The following is a 26067-nucleotide window of genomic DNA, read 5'->3' as shown; positions in this document are numbered from 1 at the left end:
TATGTGTGTGTAGATGTTTTGGGGGTGTGTGTACGTGAATAGATGTTGATCCCTGAGTTGGAGTGTGAGTAGATGTTTTGGGCTGTATGTGTGTGTGTGTGTAATTGCATGTTATGTTATGCTTTATTTGTGTAATAGAGAAACACTGGGAGGCCCGGGGACAATTTAACACATTTCTCTCTCTTTTTCCCCCAAGGTTACCCAAACATTGTTGCAACGTATGGCCGTGGATACACTGGCTTTGCTCCTAGCTACAGCTACCAATTCCCTGGTAAGTTCCATCTTGTTAGTCTCTGTGTGTGTCCTCTCTCTCCCACTGCTGTGGTGTAATGGCCTCCCTGCTGGCCATCAGACACACACACACACCCTGGCCCTGCCTCCTACTGGAGCCCCACGCTGGAGAGCTCTCACACACAACCCACACACACACACACACAAATAAGGGTTGCGTCTATGCATACACAGCATTACCCTGCCCCACTCAGGAGCATCACAATGGGGAAAACTTAGGTGGAATTGTGTGTGTACACGTGCACACACACACGCCACTGAACACTGCCTGATATCACTGCTTTAAGGCATAGAGTTCTTACTTGGAGATAGACAGACTCTCTCCCTCTCTCTCTCTCTCTCTGTCTCTCCCTCTCTCTCACTCTCTCAAACACCCACACATATACAAAGTGTGTATGGATGCAGACATACCTATACCAATGCTGAACTAACTTTCTGCATAAACACACACAAACCTGGTCTTGCATCATGCTGAGGAGCTCTTGGATAGCATTACAGACGCACACTCACACACACACACGCACACACACACACACACACACACACAAACCCATCACTTGATTCCTCTCTTAATTAAGCCTGGAGTGAAAGCCTCATTTCATGTAGATTTTGACCTAATGACAGAACATCAGCCGACTGCCAAATGAGTCATAGAGAACTATTAACCAAAAATTATTCAACACTATAACCATGTTTTATTATGATGACTCACTTACTCAGATGCTTTGAGTCAGATCCAGGGGCTGCCAACACCACTGAAGTGCTCTCCTCAGGCCACATCATCAGTATGTAATCTAACATGCCTTGGCCATAGGCCAGCTGAATTACACTCACATTGGATAGGCTAATTAATCTGTCATGGTTATACTAAAGAGGAGGAGAAAGGCTGCGGCCAAAGATGATACAGCTACAGTCAGGTTCATTTTTATTAAAGTTAATGTCTCAACTGCACTGTATTATCACTGCAATGCCAGTTAAGCACAAAACACTGTATAACTTGTATTTGCGCACAGAGGTTAACTGTCACTATTTTAACTTAAATGAATCCATATAGTTAAGCATAGATTAAACGTGGAATAACAGGTTATTACTCAGAACACGTTACCAGTGTTTGTTTATTATGTAAATCGTACGTTAGCCCTCAGCCCCATTAGATGACCACTTGCAAGAACATGTACTATGAAATATTTGCATGGTTTTGATTTTTTCCTTCCCAAAGTAATAGAGACACTTTCACAAGGAATAAAATGTGTCAAGTTGCATCCAATCACAATAACACATCACATCAGTTTATGTTGAGTGTGGCTTATCAACGACTTTCAAGCACATTGCTGCGGTATACAGATACTCAGAGCAACTTTGCCATGTTCGATGGTAATACACCTGACACATTGAAAGCACACAGCAAATCTTTAATACAGACAAAACTCAAATGTGTCTCAAATATACAGATGAATAACTAGAGCATCAAGTGAGGGAGTGGTTTTTTAGAGCCTACTGGTGTGACTGGGCTGGACGAGAAAAGACTGAGACACATATAGCGCGGGTTTGTTCTCTACATCAGCAATTAGCATCGAGCTAATGTTTATTAGACACTCATGTGCCACCATGTAACAGACGCAGGAGCGGAGTTTGGCCCCGCCCCTTCGTTGTGCCCTCTATATGGCTTTAGACACGACCATTATTCCTATTGTGTAACTGGCACCATCTGTACACAGCTGGTCCACAGCTTGAATGTGACTCCATGCTACTCTGTATGGACATACATTGAATTTTGCAACACTTCTTCCATATGGAAATTTAAATGTTCAATCTGTTCTGCGTTCCCAGTCAGTTACACTTCATAACATGGACATCAATGACATAACAAATATTGCAGGGGTGTGTGTGTGTGTGTGTGTGTGTGTGTGTGTGGTCCTTTTTTCTTCCTCTTCTTCCTCCTCTTTTTTTTTCTTTTTTTTTCTGGTCTGTCACATATTCGCTGTTGACAGTGAGATGCATACCAGTCAAGTTTAACTGTTAGGAAAGGTGGCTTTTTTGCTCCTACTTAATCCTCCGGCTTTCCCTGTAAAATGATCTTCTCCTACACCCCTCTCAGTGCTGCTGCCCCTCGCCGCCTCCTCTCTCTTTCCATTTCAGATGTTGTCAATGACCTTGCCGTTGAACACATTGGGTGAAAAAGCTTTTTTTCAGCATCCAGGGATTTACTATAAGCTCAGTTGCAACGAAGGTTAAAAATTGACTGTTGGAAAGAAAGAAGGTAATTTTTTTCAAGGTACCTCTTGTAATCCACACGGGTGACTGGATTTGAAAGGGGTCACATGGGAGTTCTGTGTGTCTGTGCCTGTGTGTGTGTGTGTGTGTGTCGGTCTGTCTGTGCCTGTGTGTGTGTGGGTGTGTGTCTGTGTGCGTATAAGTGTGCACGCATGCGCGTGTATACATTCGTGTGTACGGATGCCTGTGTTTGGTACTCTTTGTGCAACAGCACAGCAGAGAAAATGTAATCTTTTGCTTCGATATTACACAGCCTGGTTTTGTCCCTACTTTCTTCCATCTTTCATATTTGCTGTGTCCTACATAACATTTGTGCAAACAAAATAGTCTCCCACCATCAATATCCATCAATTACTTATTCTGCATTTTCAGTACAGTGACCTGTGATAGTTCCTTGTATAGGGAGCTGATTATTTTTTTTAAATTATCGTTAATGTCAGCCAAGTCTCTTCTTAATTATATATCAAAACCTTCATCAGTTCATTGGTTAGTAAGGAAACGGTGAAAACAGTCGCTCCTCTCCACTGCTTTGTCCATTTTCTCCACTTCAAAAGCTTCTCACTCAGCTGCAGACTTACAAACACAAAGCTCTGCCTCATGTTAATGGGAGAGACACTCATCTTTTGTGTGGCTGTATATCCAGATGCAGCATCTCCAGCAAGTCCCAGAGAGAAGTTTAGCATCTCAGTTTAAAAAAACACATTCTAGTCGACTGTTATAATACAGCAGAGGGAGACGTGAACACACAGATGCTTTAATGCCTCCAAACTAGACATTGCCAAGCTGCAGGGCCACTAACAGGTAAAAACAGTAACAAATCAGGAATGAGGCATCTGTGAATCAGTGGTGAGCAGTTTGATTCTGCCTATAGCAGTTCTGTATATGGTACCCCTGAGGATCTCTGGTTTTTCTTGTTTTTCTTCTCTTGTTTCTCATGTTCACAGAAATTCCTCTTCTGTCAGTTCTTAAAAATTCCCTTAACACATGGTAGATTCTTACATGATTAAGTTAAAACAACAAGCTCACTCACTTTTTCGGAAGTTGCAAACCCACTATGTTATTCTTTCTCTTGCCCATTCTGGATAGCATGTTCTATAACTAATGCTATAGCTCATTCTATAACTCAGTCTATAGACCACTCTGTATAAACCATTATAGCCCATTCTGTGTGACACATTCTAAAGCCCATTTGGTATGACTCGTTGTATAGCCTATTCTGTGTAACACATTCTAAAGCCCATTCGGCATGACTCGTTGTATAGCCCATTCTATAGCTGATTCTGTAACTGAGCTGCCTTTGACTTTCTGACATTGCACCGGTATTGTGGTAACAGTAATTTGAGGAGGAAGACTTGGTGATGCATCTTAATTAGTCAGATGAAGATGTCGTTATTGCACCAGTCACATGCTGCGTGTCAGAGCGTTGCCTCTGTGATGACACGTCTCGAAAATACCTGCTCACAGAACACACTCTTAACCCCGCTGTGACATCACTGGCTTCCTTTTCCATCTTCATTTCAACACAGACCAATTGTCTTTTCCTTTCCCTTTCTACACCAATTTTCCGGCATTTCATGCAGGTAGTGTTGATGGAAATTGAAGGACGTGACTCATTAGAGCCCCTCCCCCTCGCCCGCTCGCCCAAGGTCACTGCTCCGCACAGCCCACCCGTGGCAGAGAGCGGAGCATCTGTAATGACGGGCCCTTTTACGTCTCTTCCTCCATTACTCCGGCTCTTTCTGAGGGAGGTTTGAAGAGGGAATTGATGCTTCACTTTTGATTAAGGCCCAATCAGTTATGCAAACAGAGGCATGTCAGCCTGCCGCCACGGCCCGGCCCCGAACTCTGCCTGCCAGACGGTTCACACAGCAAGCCTCACCCAAATTAGAGCACAATACACACACAAATAAGGACACCCCTGTTAGACTCTCTCTGGATGTGGATGTGGAGTTCTGAGAGAAGAAGAGGCTAAAGTGTGTATGAGAGAGAGAGAGAGAAGGACCAAGTTATAGTTGTTGTTCTTGACTCAGATTTATTAATGGCAATGTTAGCATTGTTATGGTAGTTATGACTGTTAGACATAACAATGTAATGTATCAAAATACATTTATACATTTTTACATTTAACCTTTTACAATATTTGCCTTAACAAGCAGGACTTTTTGTGCTTTTTGCTGATTGTCAGTAGAAGGAAGGAGAAAAAATTAAGAAGTGAAAAAAAAGCTTATCACCCTTGCAGGAGGGGCTTGTGTGTGAGAGAATGAGAGAGAAGGAGAGAGTAGTGGTCCCTCCAGCAGATGTGGCACCTCATCCAGCTCTTTGCCCAAATTACCTCTAATTGAAAAGCCTGCTTATTAACCCAGTAGGCGTACAGAGGCAAATGCGTTCAGCATGTTATGGGCTTAAAAAAAAAAAAAAAGAGAGACTGCGGTGGCGGACAAGCACAAGCACACACACACACACACCCACGAACACACACACATGCACACACACACACCCACGAACACACACACATGCACACGCACACACACACACACAAACGCGTGCACACACACACCCACGAACACACACACATGCACACGCACACACACCCACACAAACGCGTGCACACACACACACAACGCGCACACACACACAAAGCGCACACACACACAAAGCACACACACATGCCTGTTTCAGAATGATGCCTGTTGGCACATTTATAGTTCATTTTGAATGGCATGGAAAACCGGAGGCAGATGTCTGTGTGTGTTTATTGAGCAGACAGTGTGACTCCAAGCACAGGTCAACGGAAGGGTCATTTCATGGAGTTAAATGCTGCTGTCAGTTCCCCAGCCTACAGTAATGATTGAAATGACTCTTTCTCTCTGTCTCTCTTTCTCTCTCTCACACACACACACACACACACATACACACACAGATACTTCAGCTCTGTTCTGCCTTAAATACCTACTCAGCCTCTCGTCTCATCTTCGTTGATGACGTTTTAATTTCCTGCGGTGCAGGGCCATGCAAAGAGCTAAGATCACATTCATTTCATCTCAAGCACTGAATCTGTGAGACCTTGTCCCTCCTTCTTTCTCTCTCTCTGTCTCTCTCTCCCCCACACACACACACTTTGGGCTAACAGGCCAACAGATTAGACCACTTGTCCTGGCCCGGTCTGATCTGTTAGTTGTAGGGAGATGAGGTTCCTCCCCTGGTGATTGGGCTAATGAAGGAGGGCAGTGGAGGGCGGCCGGTGGGATGTCCTGACTGTTGTTGGGGTGGCGCCTCTCCCCTCTGTCAGTGTGACCTGTTGCCATAGCAATATCTTTAACCCAAGTGTCTTGGGAGTTGTGGCGATTTGCAGTAGTGGGGAGACAGGCTGTAGTTGGACTGAAGAGAGAAATGGTTCATTTAATATCTTACCTTTCCTGGAGCACGCAATGAAGTCTCTTGGCCAAGGGTTCCCATCAGCCCTTTGCCACGTCACACACAACACTTTATTACCATAATACATAATTTGGTGAACCAAAGCTAATTACTGCCAGCATAGTCGCTAACCACCTCACATATGGACCAAACTCAGTCTTGTAGTAAAGGCCTAGAGGAATTCCACATCTGTGACAGATTACCAAGTCTTTTTCAGACTTTATAAGCTACCACAGCTCAGGTTTATGTGCAAACACGTGGCACACACATCTATGTCGAACGCGTAGAGCAAAGCTCTGGTGTCCAAAGAACACTTTTATTGACTCTTAAAAAGAGGCCCAGTGTAATGTACGGGGGCCTGGGTTTGACTCTCTTCTCTTCGTTCCCTTTATTCCTCTCAGAGGTCCAGCCTGGAGCCTCCAGCCTCTCCTTTCTCTCACCCCCACACAGCCTGCCAGCTCACCGTTGTCCTGAGTCATGTTGCTTGGGAAGAGCCAAAGCCCTGGTGCTTTGGGACACACGTCTTAAATTGATGGCGGTGCAGTGGAGTTTTTTGCCAGGGGCTCTGTGTGAAAAAAGGCTCCTCGGCGGGCGCCCGTGTCCTCTGTTTTGGGCACGACTTGTTCTTACCGTCCTATGGACCGGTCATTTAGCAAACTCTGACAGGTACTGTGATATGTACCCAGCTTGGCCCGATACCGACTATCTGTTTTGCTGTATGTACATAATGTTTTGTGTTTGACATTATCCAAGCTGCTGTGAAACATAGCTCAGCTTTTTTTCCAATAATTCCTTTGGAAGTATTTCTCGTCATGCATCTTGTTGTTGTGGTTGTTGTTGTTGTTGTTGTTGCTGTTGTTGTTGTTGTTCTTCTTCTTCTTCTTCTTCTGCATTGTATTTGTTGTTGTTGTAGACATGTACCATGGAGACAAGTACAGAGTCCGCTGACCTGATGGAAAATGCATTGAAGATGATGGATGCACTGTTGGCGTCTGCTTATGGCTAATGCCCTCTAAAATAGCTTTGTGAAACACACTATTAGTCAGACACTTTATTATACCCCTCTGATCCTCTCAGACTCTCCTCACACACACCGCCTTCTCTCTCCTTGCCTGCCGAGAACGCCGCTAAACATAACAGAGAATTTTCTAGAAACGCCCATGATGGATCACAAATTTCTTTAAGATCAGAACAATTACTGAGTTACAGACGTAATAAAAAAAAAAAAAACCTTCATTCACTTTGCAGGGTTCTGTTTTCGGTGATGGTTTAAATGACGGCGAGTATGTGACTCACGGGGGAATCGTCACCTAGAAGGTTGTTAAATCTCTCACTGCTGCAGAAATAAAAACGGTTGTTGTGCTGATACGTCGGTCCTGAATTCTTACGCTGTCTCTCTCCTGGGAATTGACAGTTGTGGTTCTGTGATGAGCCAAATTGCCTGGTGTTCTGTGTGTCTTTCACTATCAAAGAGCAGACTCATTAGAGCAAGAAGCAAAAGGTTTGTTTTCAGTGTAAGAGTACAGTTCTTGTGAATACCACCCTAGTCCCATGTGTCTCAGAACCTTCACCACACAGATGGAGTCATTCTTTGATAGCTTTGCAAAGAGACCTTTTGAAAGCAATGCAAGTCAAGGGCCTCTGTTAGAGTAGGATGACTCACCCTTTCCTCTCTCTCTCTCTCTCTCTCTCTGTCTCTCTCTCTCTCTCCACAGATAAAAAGATTGTTGGGGGAGATTGCACTCTCTTCTTTCTGTTTTTCTTTTTAATCTACCTTCCCTCTCTAATGCTCACTTTGAACACTGGCGTTTTCAATCCATCCCTTTACACATTTTTTCCCTAATGACTAATGGCAGTTTCTCGAGTGCTGTTAAGGGAAATGAAATGGATTGAACGTAGAGACGGAATGTCTGACATTCTTTCTGTTTCCTCTCACACATAGTGTAAATACCACGCTTGGCCAGTGCTCTGATAATTCTACTATTTCTTTTTTGATTCTTCGTAATTCTTAGTAATCTCTATCGATATGTTCATAGATAATTAAATATTTTTTTCACTGTGACACATCTTTAACTGTCTTCACATGGTTCTTTTAATGACAAGTTACGATGACACGAAATGAAAATGAGATCAAGACTCAGAGAATAGAGAGGGAGAGAGAAAGAAAAGGGAGAGATTGTTATGCTATGTGGTGAGTTTTTCATAGCCGTTGTATTGTGATGTGACACCTTGTAGCTCGTGTCATCTTGACCTTGACTGAGACAGACACAGTGATTTTGTAATGCTGTTCTCATTGACCGTGCCTGGAACGGTAAAGCAAAATGATGTCCGTAAGACTCTGGACTTGAGAGATTTGAAAGTACAGACCAGATCAGGATCATTCATTTGTGCATATTTGATTTTTTTTTTAAGGTGCTTGTATATGTTTTTGTAATCTGCCCAGGTCATGTTAGGAGATGGAAAGAATGAGCTATCTGTGTGTGTGTGGAGGATGGAGAGAGAGAGAGGGAGAGAGATGTGTGGAGTGACTGGGGGGAGCTGGGGAGCAGAGGGAGGACAGGAGAGTGTGGAGATGGGCGGAGAAGTACATGAAGGAGGAAGAGAGGAGTTGAGAGAGACTGAAGAAGAGTAGCAGAAGAGATATTTCATCAAAAAAAATGAAGTGGGCTTCTCTCTGTGTTGAGTGACTGCTCTTTCTTTTTTCTTTTCTCTTTTTTTTCTGCAGTACCCAAGGTGCTCTCCTTCACATGCGTGCACGCACACACACTCACACACAGGCCCACGCATGCACAGACACACACCATAGCCGTAACTACACATTGCAAAATGAAAGCAAAAACAGTTGCTCAGAAAGAAACTTAAAATATGGTCAGTAAAAGGTTCGTTCAGTAGTGATATTGTTTTGTTTTTCTTTTGGAAAAAGTTTGTTATTAAATGTATTCATTCGTTTCATTACTATCATTCAAAATCTCCTTTTACTTGGACACGTTCATGTCATTTCCTGTTGTTAGGAGTCCTGGTTCAGCAGAAGCTCCCTCACTGTCTGAGATTTATTCATCAGAAAGATAGCATAGCATTAGTAATGTTCCAGAATGTTCCTACAGTGCAACTCAGCCTCATTCATTCTCATTTTCTGTGCAAGAGTCAAAAAATCCTCATGATTGTTGGGCTGAAAAGAAACAGTACAGTACACAGAGAGAGAGAGAGAGAGAGAGGGAGGGGGGGTGGAACAAATGAAAGATGGCTATAGTAGGAGAGAATGAAAAAGAGAATGAGTCAGAGAGAAAAAAGTGGGAGTATTTGGAAGGATGATTGAGTTAGAGAGTGAGTTTGTTTGATTGAGAACTAGAAGAAAACTGAGAGAGAGAGAGAGAGAGAGAGAGCAAGAGCGAGAGCGAGAGAGGACGGCCCCCCGGGCAGCAGTTTGGAACAGATGTGTCCTTGTCCCCTCTCCAGCCCACCACGGCCTCACAGAGCACAGCCACTGAACAGGGCGGAAAAATGGAGAAAAATTGAAAGCTAAATATTGGCTTTATCTCTCCAGTAATGAAAGGTCCATGAAATTGATTTTATAGCAGCAGAATCTCTCCTGGGCTGTGTCTTACCCTTGTGAAGGCAAAACAATGAGCCAGCAAGTTCCATTAATTAACTCACCTAATCCCGCAAAGTTAATCTCTCTCACAAGAACTTTGCCCATCTCTCTAACTTTAGAAGGCCTGTTGTCCATTGGATGCCCTCTAACAAAAGCGATGGAGTCCAGCAGACAGCCATGGGGAAGGGAAATGGGTTGTCCCTTTAGACTGCCGAGCGGTTAAGCCGAACAAACAGGGAACAATGACATTGACAAGAGGCAGATGCACACGTTCACCATCGACTGCTAAATATTTGACTCGCGTCAAGGATTCCGTGTTTTTTTTTTGTTTTTTTTTTCTTTCTGTAGAGATTTAGGAGCTGGAGAGCTAAATCAAATATTTACCAGCAGTGAGATTGATTACGTGTCTGCAAGGAAACTGTAGTGTAATATTTTTTTATGGGATCTAAAGGAATACTTAGGGTAAGCTATGGGTGCCAGGCCTGTTCGTTGTCTAGAGATCCTCGTGCAAGAGGATGTTCTTTTAGGAATTAAGGAAATGGGAGCTCTTTTAGGAATAAAGGAAATGTCGAAAATGCATGAGAGCATTTGGTGTTGGATGCGGGACATGAAACATCTTTTCGTGTTTTTTTAGGATGTCAGACACCGATACAGCCTTATGTAATCTTCGTATTGACGTGGTTTTCCTATCGTTTTACCGTACAGACCACTAGCTGCTCAGGTGCCTCCTGCCTCCCAGGTTTCTATGAGACTTTCTGTCGGCAGTCCAGCCAGTTCTTCGCTCACCCAGCAGGGCAGGCAGTCATGCTGCCCTTTTTGGCCTGAGCCCAGTGTGTAGTCCCTGGGCCTCCAATGACCCCACACTCCACAGCCAGCCTGGATCCAGTGGCTTTCTGTCAACACAGTTAAAACTCAAAGATCCGCGCTGCCTGTACAGAAGAGAACAAAGTATCTCCAGTTTCTTCGCCCCATACTTACTGACACAGTGGATGTTTGTTCTTCTGTGAACTGTTCACCTGAGCTGCACCACAACTTTTTGTTCTTTTCCCTTTGATTATTTTTTGTTGGTCTGTTTGTTTGTTTTCTTAACCCTTTCTGGTGGGAAAGCAGGCATGTGACATGACTCTGCAGGAGGTTATGCTTAATAAAGGGGAAAAAAGTGAATAAAGTGAAAGAGTTTGATTTAACTGGTATTTACCTGGCTCTGCACACTGTACCATACTGTGCCAAGCTGTGACTTACATTAAACAGTCTGCAGACGCAGACGCAAATGCAGACGCAGTCGTGTGGTGGAGCAGGCAGTACTAGATTGACTGAACGTACAGTCTAAGGGCATTGTCTGCAGGCTGGGTCAAACAACAGAACAAGGGAAGTGAAAGTACTCATTCGAACTTTTGCTTTGAAATGTCCTTTTTCTCTCTTTTTTTCCCCTTCTTCTTCAGATGAATAGGCTTTGGCAGGGTGTGCATCTGTGCTAAAATATTCAGCTTGTGCCATTTCCTGTAGTTCATTTCAACTCGAACGTTAGCCTTATTGTTCCATCCTGCCCGTAATCTTTGTGGTAACGACTCATTTTTGATTACACATTAAGCAGAACGTAAAAAGGTTATTAAGAGTACTAATATGATGGTGGGATGGGGGGTTAGGGTGGGGGATATGTCTTTGTTAAAGGGTAGGAGGGAGTGGATTAGAGAAAGGGCTAATTACACGCCATCTCTGTATCTGAACTCAACCATCTGCCCGTGTCAGGAGTGTATTGTCTATTGGGTTTCAATCATGAATAGACGACTGCAGCCCAGAGATGTGTGTGTGTGTGTGTGTGTGTGTGTTTAATTAGAGCTCTAGTCTGTAATTATATTTATATTATAATAATGACTCAGACACTGTTCTTTGAGTGGATGTCCTACATTGTTCACAAGAATGATAATATTTAATTATGATGTTTTAACACTACAGATTTAAGTCAGAGTAACTGTTTTTGCATCTGTGTGTGTGTGTGTAAGTGTGTGTCACACACACACACACACACACACACGGAATATGACTCTGCTTTTTGTCATTTTTTGGTAAAAAAAAGTGTTATTCTCTGGTGTTGCTCTGTTGTGTCATAATCGTTTGTGTCTGTGGCAGTAACAGAAGGCAGCTGGCTGAAAAGAGCTGTTCACTTCTTTGCTTATGAGGTGCCAGAGCTTGTGAGCCAAATATAAAAATCTCACTGAACACAAATGTGACTGCCTCAAGTATCAGACACATACACAAATACACGCACGCACACACACACCACCCATCCACACACACACACAAATACACATATGCATACACAAGTACACACATACACCATTCATTCAAACGCACACACAAATACACATATGCATACACAAGTACACACATACACCATCCATCCATGCACACACTCACACACACACAAATACACACACAGGCCACCCATCCACACACACACACGCACAGTCACACACACAAATATGCACATAGGCCATCCATCCACCCACACACACACAAGTCTGATCTCTCTGTGCCTTTGGGGGCATAGTGGTTTCCTCTGCATTCTGCGTGAAGTGAATTAAAGGACTCTTGAACATCAAGCAATTAATCCCACATGTCTAATCTCATCATAACGACACAAAGACTTCCATAAAACAGGGCTGAAGATGCTTTTTTTTGACACGCTCACGTGAGCTCCCATCTCAAACCATCTGCTTTCACTGAGCAAAGTCTGTGTTGACTGTGCATAACTGTTTTTCTGCATTTCTGTTCATTATTAGGCTAGACTGTCACCTCCAGGCTCTCAGCAGCACCAGAAATTCAAATGTATTATTATTATTATTATTATTATTATTATATGTATTTATGAATGTTCAATGTAAACCTGACACCTGTGCATAACTTTTTTTTATCTCATTTCATAGATTGAAAATTTTCTCTCGTGATTTTTGCACAAGTCTCGAACTTTCTTGTGCAATAAGCAATTCATTATGTTTCTAATTAACAGCCCACCTGGCATATAATTTCTACTCTAAACTGCCACGTGTTGGAAAAAGCAAACTGGGAAGGTTTGTCACACCAGTGCCACCAGTGAGACAAGTCAGTTGTGGAGCGCTGTGTAACGGAGGGTCTGTAAGAGTGTTTTATGTCTGCCCCCTGCCTGTCTCCTAATGCCTGGAAGAGCCATGCTAGTGTCACCCTGATTCTCATGATACTAAAGGCCTAATTAATTTATGATGGTAAATGGCCGTATAAGCAGGCTGTCATATCTCATGCTTTCGCCCCAGTTCCAGGGCTCTCCCGCTGTGTGTTTTGGGCTGATAAGCAGAGAATCAAGACATCACCAGCCAGGCAGAAAGACTGAGAGTGCATGAGGACCACTGAAACCTCCTGCAGATATTGCAGCCACCTACTGTGGCCTGTTCCCATAGATACAGAGAGCTCACCCATTATGATGTAACGGGGTTACAGATGCTTTTGTTGACAGAGGTTTGAGAACGTTTGAGAGGCAAATAAAAAAAAGCTGCATGATAATGATGTAGAAACTCTTTTTTCTTTTCTTTTCTTTTCTTTTCTTTTCTTTTCTTTTCTTTTTCTTTTCTTTTCTCTCTTATCTTGTCTTCTCCTCTCTTCCACTTTTCCACCCTATCTTTCTCTCTTTCTGTCTCTCTCTCTCTCTCTCTCTCTCTCTCTCTCACACACACACACAATTGGCTGTGATGATATTTCTGAGTGAGACATTTTTTCCTGTGATCTGAATATGTTAGTGAGACATGTTTTCTGTGATGTAATATGACTAATACTAAGACATGTGGGGGTTTTTTTTCCCCTCTCTGCTCTGCAATCAGGTTTCCCGGCGACGGCGTACGGACCGGTGGCAGCGGCGGCGGTGGCGGCAGCACGCGGCTCAGGTAGGGGGGCCCGTGGAAGAGGCGGCCACATGGCATACGCGCAGAACACAGAACCAGGGCCAGGGCCAGGTAAACTCTCTGGCTGTGGTGGTGTGTGATCTGTGTCTGCTGCTGCTCTCTCTGCTGCTTAACTGGTCGCCTCTGTCCACTCACTCTTCTCCGTCACACACACGCTCACATACACACACCACACACACGCGCGCACACACACACACGCACACACACACACTGTGTAGGAGTAAAGATGGGAGTTCCCGAGCCTTCACCCGTCTTCAGTCTCAGAGGCTGGCGTTGTGTGATTGGCTGCTGGCCGGGTAGTCTTTGCGTTTATGGTTACTCGCTCACACAGACTTTTAATCGCTTGTGTTATTATTAATAACGCTTGGCAAAAGCAATTTGCCCCAGTTGGTCGTCAGAGTCAGAACGTCTAACCAGGACTATACATAAGAGTGAAGGTTTAGTTCCCTCTGCCCCCCCCCCCCCCCCCCCCCAAATCCTGCCCTGTGCTTATCAATTCAGGAGCCAGACGGCTTAATCAATCAATCTGACTTTGTCTGTGGACGCAGGCATACTTAAATGAGTAAACAAGCTGTGAGAAACAGCTCCTCTGCTTTTAATTGATGCCTGGTATTTCACTTTGTGGGGATTTAAATAGGCTATGTCTAATTGGTCATCAGAAAGCCAGCCCCAGAGTGAATGTTTGACATCAGCTTGGATTCACTTCCGCACACGCACATACACACTCACACTCACACTCACACCTGCTCTCTCACACAGGCAGCCATCCACCCAAGTTTGATTCCAAGACAGGCGTTAAAACAGTGTTAAGCAGTCCATTTGAGGCATGCAGAAAGTAGCGTAGGTGAAGCGTGGCCCGATCCGTTACGCTTCTCCACTTTAACCAGCCCTCTCTGACTCTCACTTACGCTCCACTACAGAAACCTGCTTAGCCCAAAAGAAATCTCTTCATATTCATGTCTCAGGTATGAACATCGAGGGGATCTTTTAGAGCACATAAATGCATGCGTGTTAAACGCTGCTTCAGTGAGAATTCATTATGTGGTGTACTTTTCCCCGCAGTTTGTTGGTTTGGAAACTAGTTGGTTCTGGCTAAATGGATTCCAGTCACCGAGTTTAAAGTGTCTATTGGGTTTCCCCTAATTGCAGTGTTTTTGACCACAGGTTGATTCAAATTTGGCACCAGTGTGTAGCTTGAGGGACTTTGCTTGAGAACTCACTTTAACGTGAGTGATATTGGTACTGGGGGCTCACAGGCTGTGGTCAGACTGGGCAAAGTGAGGGGAAGGGGCAGCATTCAATTAGCTGAATACACACCTATCATCTTGAAGCCTGATCCAGCTGCCACACACACACACACACACACACACACACACGCAGTGGTATACTCTGATCCACTTTCAACAAGCAAAGTTTACCCTGAAATGTGTCAAAAGTACCACCCTCAGCAAGATGCAAGTTTTCATTTTAAACTATTTTGATTGCATTCAAGTCAATTCAATAGTTTTTTAATTAGAAATAAAGGAACATCCAGCTACAGAGTTGCGACGGCATGACAGTCATACCAGGTCATTTTTTCTAGCTGTCACTTATCACTCTTTACTCAGCCAACATGGAGCCTACTCTCTCTCTCTCTCTCTCTCTTTCTGTCTCTCTCTCTCTCTCTCTCTCTCTGTCCTGAATGATCTAGTCACTTCAGGGCCGCGTTTATGACAGGAATGGAGCGGAAAGCCATTGAGACAGTGCACTGACATTTAAACATGACCTTTCCTTGGAACCTCATAATCTATTACCCAACTGATCTCCTCAGCATGGTGCTTCTGCCAATGAATTTACACACTCCTGCCACGCATACATTTAGCTGTTATGCCTAGAGAGAGGAAGTGTTTTTTTTCTTCTTCTTTTTTCTTCTTTCTGTTTTGGCTGCATTTTAAAGTGTGTGAGATGCTTGGGGGAGCTAATAGAGCAGGAGAAGGGAGGTGAGAGGAGCAGAAGATGGGGATATCAGGCATAGTGCTGTCAGGGCTGACACACACTACTCAGACTTAATGTCATAGAAACACTCAGATTTTACCGTCGAACCAGTAATGCTCACAAAGCCAACAGGCCTCTGGCCTCTTTCCAATAGGTCCGTGAGCTTGTATTACGTTCTGGTATGTGTTCTAATGTAGTGTGCTTCCCTTGCACGTAGTACAGGTAACTATCCACACAAAGGAAAGACTTTTTTTTTTTTTGTACGAGGATGATGCTGGCGTGGAAGTGTGAGGGAAAGACAGATATGAACTGTGGTCAGAACCACGACTGTGGGGTCCGTGCGTTTGTTTTCTAGATAAAAGTCATGACAGACAAGCCTGCAGCCTCATCAACAACAGACTCTCAACAGCCTCACAGAGGAGCAGAGGGTGTACTGGACTGCAGGGTGGAGACCTGTTCTTACACCTAAACATTTATGTGAGGGCGTGTGGGCTGGACACCAAAAGAAACGTACAAGTTTGGTGCTTGTTTCTTACAGTGAAGTGCCCTGAGAGCTCTGATATTTAGTGTAGGGTGCATTTTGCTGGTGTGGTTCAAGTCCACTCAGTTCCCATGGGGAAACACAGGTAAATACAAAGCAATTCTATGTGATGATTTCATCTCAGGAAGCATCATTTCTGTCCTAATGAGAATCTCTTGTCGGATTAGCAAGTCCCCATCAGCAGAACATGAGCGGACGCTGAAGTGGTCTGCTGAGCAGGAAAACGACATGCGCCGTGTGCCTTGGCCGTCTCGGTCAGATCTCCGTCCAACTGGTCACTTATGGAACATTCTGGAATGCCACCTGAAACACCATTTTCCACCGCCATCGTTTCCTTTATTTTTGCAGTTAGATTTCTGTTTTAGATCCTTTAGATGTTCCTTGTTCACAATTTTCCAATGTCTCTAAGTAGTCTCCTCTTTATGATAATTTACATGACATGTGCTCACAAAACAAACGATGTAAAAGCTATAGCCTGGTGAAATGGACCATGAAATTTGGTTAGTTTTCTGGAGCTGTGTAATGTACATCGTACCCAGCACTCTCCCCATCAGAGTAATCAGAATGGCCCTTAACGAAGGTAGGAAATCATTCATCAGCACACCTGTATGTAGCTCTGAATCACTTACAAGGGAAATTAAAGGCCTGTGGAGAACGGAGAGACAGGTCGGCTGTTTTCCTTTTTCTTTTCTTTTTTTTTTTTTTTTATGGGATGCGGAGCCATTAGTTTATAGTTTACTCATAAGGTCGGGTTATATCGTAACGTGTCGCATGTCAACTCTGTGACTGTCCTTGGATTTGGAGAGGCAAGAGGACAAAGGGGGGACATAAATGGACGCAGATTTTGGACTATCAGTGGCCCAGGGTGGAGGCTGCGTCAGTCAGGGAGAGGCCTTTGGTCTGACTGTAGGATTTAGTCGTCTGCAGGAGCAGTCACTGACTTACAGTGTTAAATGACACTGGACTTTTCACTCAGAGACTAAAGGCCACTTTCATATCACATAAAACTTTCACAGCAGGAGCCTTGAGAATGAATTATCTTGATTCATAGTCTGCTTATGAATCATAGTCATGTGATAATAATATATGAGATCATAGTCATAATTCATAGTATATCTTTATGTGGTCCCATTAATTCATATATATTTTAGGATGAACATGTTGTTTGTGGTGTAAGTTTGTGTTTATGATGTATGTGTGTTGTGTTTCTCACGAGCCCCTCAGTCATGTCGTTTTTCTGTTGCCGTGAAGAAGAGCAGTGGGAATGAATGGGGGGGAATGGAATAAAGAACAGTAGAAAAGAGAGACATTTTCTTTGATCTGTTCTTCCATAAAGCTTAAGTAAAACAAGACGGATGTTCACTGTACCCTTTAGAAAACAGGCTTGTCTCTAACTCTCTGCCAGCCTGGCTTTGAACCTTAGAGGAACATTTTATGGTGGTTAAGAAAAACGTAAGATTATTAATCTCCTAATCTAATAAATTTTATTCTGGGCACCTGAGACTGCAGCCCAGTTGCGTCTCTGTCTTCTTGAGATGGCATTATTTTTCTTTTTGAACAATCTGAAATGTTTGGTGCATCACAACCCATTTTGCCTGCCATTCATCTGTGCTGCTCTTTAAAATTACGCCGCTAAGTTTTCACGAATGTTCCTTTTAAATCAGAATCAAATCCCTGACTAATGCAGTTTGTGCTTTCATGGTTCCGTAATATTTGATTAACTGTTATCCTGAAGTAAGACAGGCCTATGAATTGAATCAAATCGAATCAAATCAAATCCAGTGTAGAGTGCGGTGTAGGCCCCAGTGGAAGTGTAAGGCAGGGACAAGAGGCAGCCTCTTGGCCAGAGGAGCTGAGAGGAGACGTGGGTAGTTAGATTAGGACACCACCCCTGGTCCAGTGATGGAGCCTAAACAGTCACATATGTGTTGTCTCTCTCTTGCTCGATTTGGTCTTTTTGAGAGTCGGACTGTACGATTACACCCCAGACAGTCCTCCCTGGCCACGCTTCAGCCCACACTGGTCCTCACCAGCCTCTTTAATTCCTCTGCCCGCTTTCCTCTGTTCCTGTCTTTATTTATTTATTTTTTTTAATTGTCTTCTTTCTTCCTCACTTTTTATTTCCAACCCATTTTGTCAGGACCATTCCTTTGATTTTTCTTTTTGTGTTCATTTCTTCCTCTTGTTTTCTACTCATTCACTTCTTGTTGACTGAGGTTTGTTTTCTTGTTGTATCTCTGAACCAGAGTCGCTGCTGATCGGCAGAGAAACATACAGATTTTTTTTTTTCCCACCCGTATTTGGCATTTTAGATACATTTTTCTTCTTCATTTCACTTACGATGTTTGCTTTTGGATAAGGCCTCTAAAATGACGACTACACAAACTCAAAGGCCAGTTTATTAGGTACAGCTGTCTAGTACCAGATCAAATCCCTTTTGTCTCCAGTACAGGCAGAATAGCACAAACTGCTGGTAACAATCCAGAGGTGGCAATCCAGTGGTCTCGCACAGTTTCCACAGGCTTGAAAGGCAGTACATTCATACTGTAAACAGCCTGATCCATCCCATCCCGAAGGACACTGTGTCAGGTTCAGGTGTGCTGAGTATGTGGGCAGTTTGCATAAGGTGAACTCACTGCCATGTTCCTGGATCCATTCCCTTATAACGCATCGTGCATTGTCCTGTCTGAAGATATCCACGTGACAAAAGCCAAACTCTTACCATGGCTGGACGTGGCAGGTCAGATACATTGTTCAAATACGCTGAGGAAAACCATATGCCGCTAACACCACTGCCGCAATGCTGTCAGTGACACTTTGACCCGTTGACCCTGCGCTGAATGAGTCATAATGATTTACACCATTTCGCTCTGATTCCATCATCAGCAATGGGAACAATGTTCGGTTAGAGCAGGTGATTGGTTTTTTTTGTTTTGTTTTGTTTTCTTTTTACCTCCATCGTTTTTTCCTCCACTGCTGATGATCATGTGCCCACTGGAGACACCTCTTTTTGTTTTTCGGCAGACGAGACTGGAACCCAGTTTGGTGGTCCGCTGGCGTAAAGGATCAGATGATATGGACAGAGGAGTAATGCATTCTGTTTGTAGCCTGCCCGCTGGCTTGCACAATTCTTCGTCTTTATTCTGTCTCATAGACGAGCTGTTGTCATCGCTGGAGTTGTCGTTGACTGGATGCTTGTGTTGTTTACTGCACGGTTCTCGGTAAAACCTTTGTGTTTGAGAAACTGGTTTCTGAAAAACTCTGAACAGATGTACCTGCTGACAGTGATCATACCATCAGTCCCTTAACTGCACCGGTTTTGCCATTCTAATGTTCAGTCTAATGTTCAGTCGAACAGTAACTAGATCCCTCCACGTCTGTGTACCTGCCTTATATAACAAACAAGCAAGCCAGATAACTCAAGGTCTGTCACTGCTAAATCAATTTTCATCCAAAGGTTTGGCATGCCTAATAATCTGGCCATTCACTATACAACTTTGGAACCACTTGCTACACCCCAACCCGCATCCATCCATTGGACATATGGCATCTCAGACTGTTCCTTGACTTGTGCCTTGTGTGTGTGTAGCTCATCACTGTCTAGACGAGTGCTATTGTTCACTTTTACCATCTTTTCTTGATGGAAATAGAGGGATCCGTGTGAATGCTGTCCCCTGTTTGCCCCTCTAGAGGGGAGTGCTGTGAGTAAGACAGGGGTTAGATTTGCAGTGCTATAGCAGTGAGGCAGCTCTGTACCTATCAAGACCTCATTTTTGTTTTTTGTTTTTGGTTGTTTGTTTGTTTGATTATTTTACTGTTGATGCATGCCTGGCTGGACTCCCGAGTCTTGTTAATCTTAAACACAGATTAGGTGTCACTGCAGTGGTGATCTTTGATGCAGATATGTAGGGATCTTACATGATGAACAGCAGAGAGAGAAAGTGACTCTTCTTCTGTTCTCTCCTTTTTTCTCCTTCCATCCCTGCCAATGCTGCGGCAAGAGATGGATGACTCACATGTACCCGACACTGTGGAAAAAGCAAAATCACTTTGGAGGCCTTGTAGAAGACAGGTCACCTCAGCATCTTGACTCACCTAGACAGAGCTGAAGGCTGTGTTGTGCTCAAAGCAATACTCCTCACGGCAGAAACTGGCCATCTGGCCTCCTCACTGGCTCTACACCTCCCTCACCCCTCTCCTCAAGCCTTTCATCTTTCTCTCTCTCTCTCTCCTTTCTCTCTGTTCTTCCCTTTCTTCTTCCTCTTCCACTCACCTTTCCACTCTCTGCTCTTTTTTTCTCTCTCTCTCTCTCTCTCTCTGTCTCTCTCTCTCTTTCTTCTCCTGTCCTTTCCTTTGTGTGTCCAGCACTCTGTGATTCCCTCTTCTCTCCTCTCCTCTCCTCTCCTCCCTATCCTATTTATACACCTTTCCTTCTTTTTCCATTCTTTTCCCCCATCTCTCTCTCTCTCTCTCTCTCTCTCTCTCTCTCTCTCTCTGAGGATGAGTTGCTGTCTTGTAACAGGCAGGCAGGAGTTAGAGAGTATGAGTGAGGAGAGGCTCTGTCATTCTCCATTAGCCGCGCCGGTGCTGACAGACAGGGGCCCGGCCCGCAGCTGTGCCAACGCGGCACGGAGCGCAACGGCCGCAGGTGCAAAGTAGGCCAGGCCGTCTCCTTGCCGACAGGCTGCCGGAGCTGGAAATGTGAAATGGACCTCATACGCGTCTGTCGTTCGCTGTGATGAAGACAGATGTGTGTTTTTCTGGCATCTCGCGCAAGTCATCGTTCGGTCCCTCTCTCCACCTGTGTGTGTGTGTGTGTGTGTGTGTGTGTGTGTGTGTGAGAGACAGTGTATGTGAGTGTGTGCAGGAGACAAAGGGGGATTGGTCAGTGGAAGGACGTTAATGTCTCACATGCAATATCCAGGATATTTCCTCTATTAAATATCATTTTCTAAGCCTACAGTATCTGAGCAGCCAGTGAAGAGCCATTATCTATAGATTATTGATGAGATGCCGCCTTTGGCTGAGAAGAAGGATCTGGTACCGTTAATTAGTCACCCACTCGCTTCGTAAAGACCTATTCTGGCTGGGAAGAGAACTGCCACTCGAGGCAGTGAAGGCAGCACGTCATTTTTTAAAAGGGATGACATAGGTGGAAATGGGGTGGCTAATTACTGATTCACGGCTAATTTCGAAGCTTGTTCAAAGAGTTTACCCTCTCCCTCTCTATGGTAGAGAGAGAGAGAGAGAGAGAGACAGAATAATAGTTACACGGAAATGAACATGGAATAAAGCTGCACATTTCCATATGTGGAACTATGTGTTCTTTCTAGGGAAAAAAAAGGTAAATGGAATTTTGTGTACTGAATCTTTCTGCGGTTTTCTTTTATATATTTACAGCGTCTGACATTTCTGTCTCCAGTAGATGATTGTGTGAAATGTTCTTTTCGGAGCTCTGCCGTGCTCCTCACGGTTCTTAAAGTGTCAGTACAAAATGTCAGCTTTACCTGCGGTTCTAAGGGGGGGAAAAGGCCTTTTTTTTTAAACAGTGGTATTTTAGCTGCATCAACAAACTTATTGTGTGAATACCCTGCAAGCCATCACATTTCCTCACCTGCCTCAGTTCATACCTACATATATGAAATAGGGCATGTTCAATAACCAGCTTCTGTGACACCATATGATTTTTTTTTTCTTGGGGGGTGGGGGGGGGGGGGGGGGGCGTTATTCCTGTTTTGAATGGCCCAAAAATCAAACATTGGTCAACACGATTCATGCAAATGTCATGCTGACCTTTGTTCTGGGATCAGTCCCCATGGAAAACGAAGCATGCTCGTTGTTTTTATTTGTTTGTTTGCTTGGATGTTTGATTACCAATCATAGAACAGGACTATATGAGGAGTTTGGAGGAGAAAGGGACTTATTCTGGGGGGAGGGGTTTATGTGTGTTCATGTTTTATTCTGAGCAAACAGGAGCATTGTTCATGGCCATGTTTCTTTACTGTCGTTACTGAGAGAAGTCATTCTGTCAGTCATAGAAGAAAACATAATTCTCTTGTTATTCCAACTCAAAAAAATATGGAATCTGCTACTGGCCATAAAACCAGGATGTATCACCACCTCTAGTTTATATAACATTCACTAGCATCTCTAATGACCATATAGCCAAATGCTAACATCTCTACACTTTATATAACACATACTAGCATCTCTTCTGTCCAAATAGCCAAATACTAATATCTCCACTTCACATAACACACAATAACATCCCAAACTGTAATATCTCTATACTTCATATAACACACACTAACGTCTCTGAAGTCCCTATAGCCACATGCTAACATCTCTACACTTCATATAACACACACTAACATCTCTACACTTCATATAACACACACTAACATATCTACACTTCATATAACACACACTAACATCTCTACACTTCATATAACACATACTAACATCTCTACACTTCATATAACACACACTAACATCTCTACACTTCATATAACACACACTAACATCTCTGCACTTCATATAACACACACTAACATCTCTGCACTTCATATAACACACACTAACATCTCTACACTTCATATAACACACACTAACATCTCTACACTTCATATAACACATACTAACATCTCTACACTTCATATAACACACACTAACATCTCTACACTTCATATAACACATACTAACATCTCTACACTTCATATAACACACACTAACATATCTACACTTCATATAACACATACTAACATCTCTACACTTCATATAACACACACTAACATCTCTACACTTCATATAACACACACTAACATCTCTACACTTCATATAACACACACTAACATCTCTAAACTTCATATAACACACACTAACATCTCTACACTTCATATAACACACACTAACATCTCTGCACTTCATATAACACACACTAACATCTCTACACTTCATATAACACATACTAACATCTCTACACTTCATATAACACACACTAACATCTCTACACTTCATATAACACACACTAACATCTCTACACTTCATATAACACACACTAACATCTCTACACTTCATATAACACATACTAACATCTCTACACTTCATATAACACACACTAACATCTCTACACTTCATATAACACACACTAACATCTCTACACTTCATATAACACATACTAACATCTCTACACTTCATATAACACATACTCGCATCTCTTCTGCCCATACAGCCACATGCTCTGCTCTTCGTATAATGCATGTAGCCCTCACTAACACCTTTACTCTTTATGACACAAACCAACACTAACAATTCTGCTGTTCATGCAGGACATGCCAACACTATTACATACAGTGTTGGTGAGTGTAATAGTTTATTTTATATTTTGGGATGAGTCACAGTTTATCCATAGAATTAAGGGCTGGCTATTACACTGAGGTGGTCTAACACAGCGGCAGATGTGACACACTATTCTTTGTTCCTGTCTATCTTGTGTATTAAATCATTTTGTTAAATATTAGTTCTTCTTATGGTCACATCTTCTGTGACAGCAGGCCTGCACAATTAATTGCGTAATCATGATTTTGGCCTCCACGGTTAACGAATCACAAAAGGCCGCGATTAATTAGCTCCTTTCATTAATGTTCCTTTGCTACTAAACAGCACTTCTGTGCATGTTCACTCTGTCGGATCTCCAGACTCTCCTTTGTTCATCCTGTAAGCATAATGACTAATCAAAATGAGTGTAAATTTTGGACAAATGAAAGTTAAACTTAAAAGATAATAAATAAAAATAGAAGAAAGTGAGCTCTCTTGAAACGGAGAGAAAAAGAGTACTGAAAGCAGAGTGTCCTCTGTGACACGTGACACGTGACCACTTTGGTTTTTAGGGCTGCATGAGAACAGACACTGTTGATCTGGTGTAGCAGTCTAGTCAAGTCATTTCTGAAGAACAATTCTTTGCTTTGTTTTATTTTATTGAGACAACAAGATATGAATGTATAAATCATCTGTTAATTAATCACAATAAATAATCAAAGAACATATATACACATGTATAGGTAGAATAAATGCAGTAACACAGCCCTGTGTAGTACTTACTGACTTTGATACGCTAAGTATGGAAACTCTCTGAGCCCGTATTACTAAGTTCCCAGTTCAGAGTGAGAAGCACGTCAGTGACTGAAGTGCACATTAGTAGTCTTCTTCAAAGTTCAGCACTCTGAAAGAGCCTGATAAAGTCAATTTAAACAACGCGCAACTGTGTACACTGATGCTCCAGAGGAAACCGCCGGCGGCCCGAAGCACAGAGGAACCATGCAGAGGCCTGGTTTGATAAGTAACCGTAGCAGAGAACCCTGTAGAGAGAGAGAGAGCGTGAGACAGAGAGAGAGTGAGAGAGCTTGTGTGTGCGGAGCTGTGGGAATTAGGAGACACTGTCTGACTGTTGGGGCCCCTGATGGTATCTTTGGGTCCCAGTGCAGCCTATGCAATCTGAACCAGAGAGGAAATGCTTTGTTTTGTTTTCAGCTCTGTCTGAAGTCTGTGTGTAGAATGCATCAGGAATATAGCCACGGTGTCCCATCTTTATTAGCATGACAAAATTCAGAGAGGCAGCGTGTGCTGTTGGCACCTGTGTGTGTGTGTGTGTGTGTGTCTGTGTCTGTGTCTGTGAGGCCTCATTCATGCCAGGCATGCTACCTCTTTGGTACAGTTAGTCAAAGAGGACACTGATAGACTTTAAAGCAAGGAGAGAGACGAGAGGGTTTCGAAACCTCCAAAAGGACACGCGTCGTGGTGACAAATTGCCCCTCTCAGTTCCTCCTAACAGCTGATAAAAGAGCCTGTTTATTTATTTATTTATTTATTTTTATTCACATGCTTTATTTATTTATTTATTTTGCATCAGTGATGCTTTTTGTCAAACATTATATATAATGACACAGAGGGAGAGAGGGAGAGAGAGGGGGAGAGGGAGAGCAAAGCCTCTTTCATCTCTGCAATGGGTTTGAAGCATCCAGATGGGGTCCATAATGGGGCTGCTGACAGCATTCCAGAGTGTGGTTGAGGTGGGTGTCAGCTGCCCCCACGCTTTCCATCCACACTGGGGCTGCGAGCGGATCGTGCAGATGTTCCCACACATCTGGGCAACCTAATCGCAGCTGTTTCGGAACACGACCCGGAGTCGGACGCTCCTCTTCGGGCGGCGTGGCACTAAGCCGAATGATGAATAGATGCGGTGGGACGAAAGAGCGATCGCCACACTCGTCTCCACACTGCTATTTATCAAGTCAGGGAAAGTGAGTCTGGGCATCCATCTCCTGTTGACGACACAACCGCTCGCGCAGTCTGCCATCCTGGAGTAATGGGGATTGGAGGCTGGGGCTGGGGAGGTTTTGGAGGGGGTGGGGTGGCGGTGGGGGCTGGCTTCAAACATCAGTTATACAAAATGCAGCAAATTATCTGTTCACTAAAAAAGGTTTGGGGGTGGGGGGCAAGGCTGAGATATAGGCAGAAATAAAATGTGTGCTTTCTTTTGTTTGCGATAAATTCTAATATGCCCAGATAAACCTAGACATTAAGACACACACACACATACACACACGCATGCACACACACAGAGTGTTATACAGCCACAGCAGTATATTAAACACCCAGAATGCTGTTCTCTAACTAACTCACAGAGGACATGAGTGGAACATCAGAGGTGAGCGATTATTTCGGGATCTTTGATGTTTAAAACGACAGTGTTTAATTCAGCTCTATTTTCCCCTCCCTTTTGCTTGAACTTGGTCAAAGTGAATCATTTGCATGCACTGAACAGAGATTTAGCCACAGAAGATAATCAAGCAGTCCCATTCTGCCAGATGTCTGTCTCTGTAGGCTGTAAATGGGAGCTTTTAAACCATGTTTTGTTCCACATTTTTCTCAGATAGCACTATCATTAGATAGGATCTACTAGAATAATAAAAGTAATTTTGCTTTCGCTTTATTAGAATAGGCCTTTAGGGCTTCAACACGGGAGCTGTGATTGGGGAGGGGTGGGGGTG

General features: G+C 43.5%; 1 protein-coding gene across 3 annotated transcripts in view; it reads left to right on the top strand.

Moving 5' to 3' along the window:
• The window catches only part of msi2b (musashi RNA-binding protein 2b), a 204590-nt gene that overhangs the window by 162808 nt on the left and 15715 nt on the right, over window positions 1–26067 (top strand). For 2 of the 3 annotated variants that reach the window (XM_030776714.1, XM_030776713.1), the window contains exons 10-11: window positions 197–271; window positions 13423–13554. In XM_030776714.1, the coding sequence (XP_030632574.1) occupies window positions 197–271; window positions 13423–13554 (207 nt within the window). The remainder of the gene's footprint in view (window positions 1–196; window positions 272–13422; window positions 13555–26067) is intronic. The other variant, XM_030776712.1, reaches the window with a different exon arrangement.

This window comes from Chanos chanos, chromosome 6 (genome assembly GCF_902362185.1).
Source record: "Chanos chanos chromosome 6, fChaCha1.1, whole genome shotgun sequence".
Classification (NCBI taxonomy): domain Eukaryota; kingdom Metazoa; phylum Chordata; class Actinopteri; order Gonorynchiformes; family Chanidae; genus Chanos; species Chanos chanos.
The sequence above is the reverse complement of the archived record's forward strand: the minus strand, read 5'-3'. Positions and strand labels throughout refer to the sequence as shown.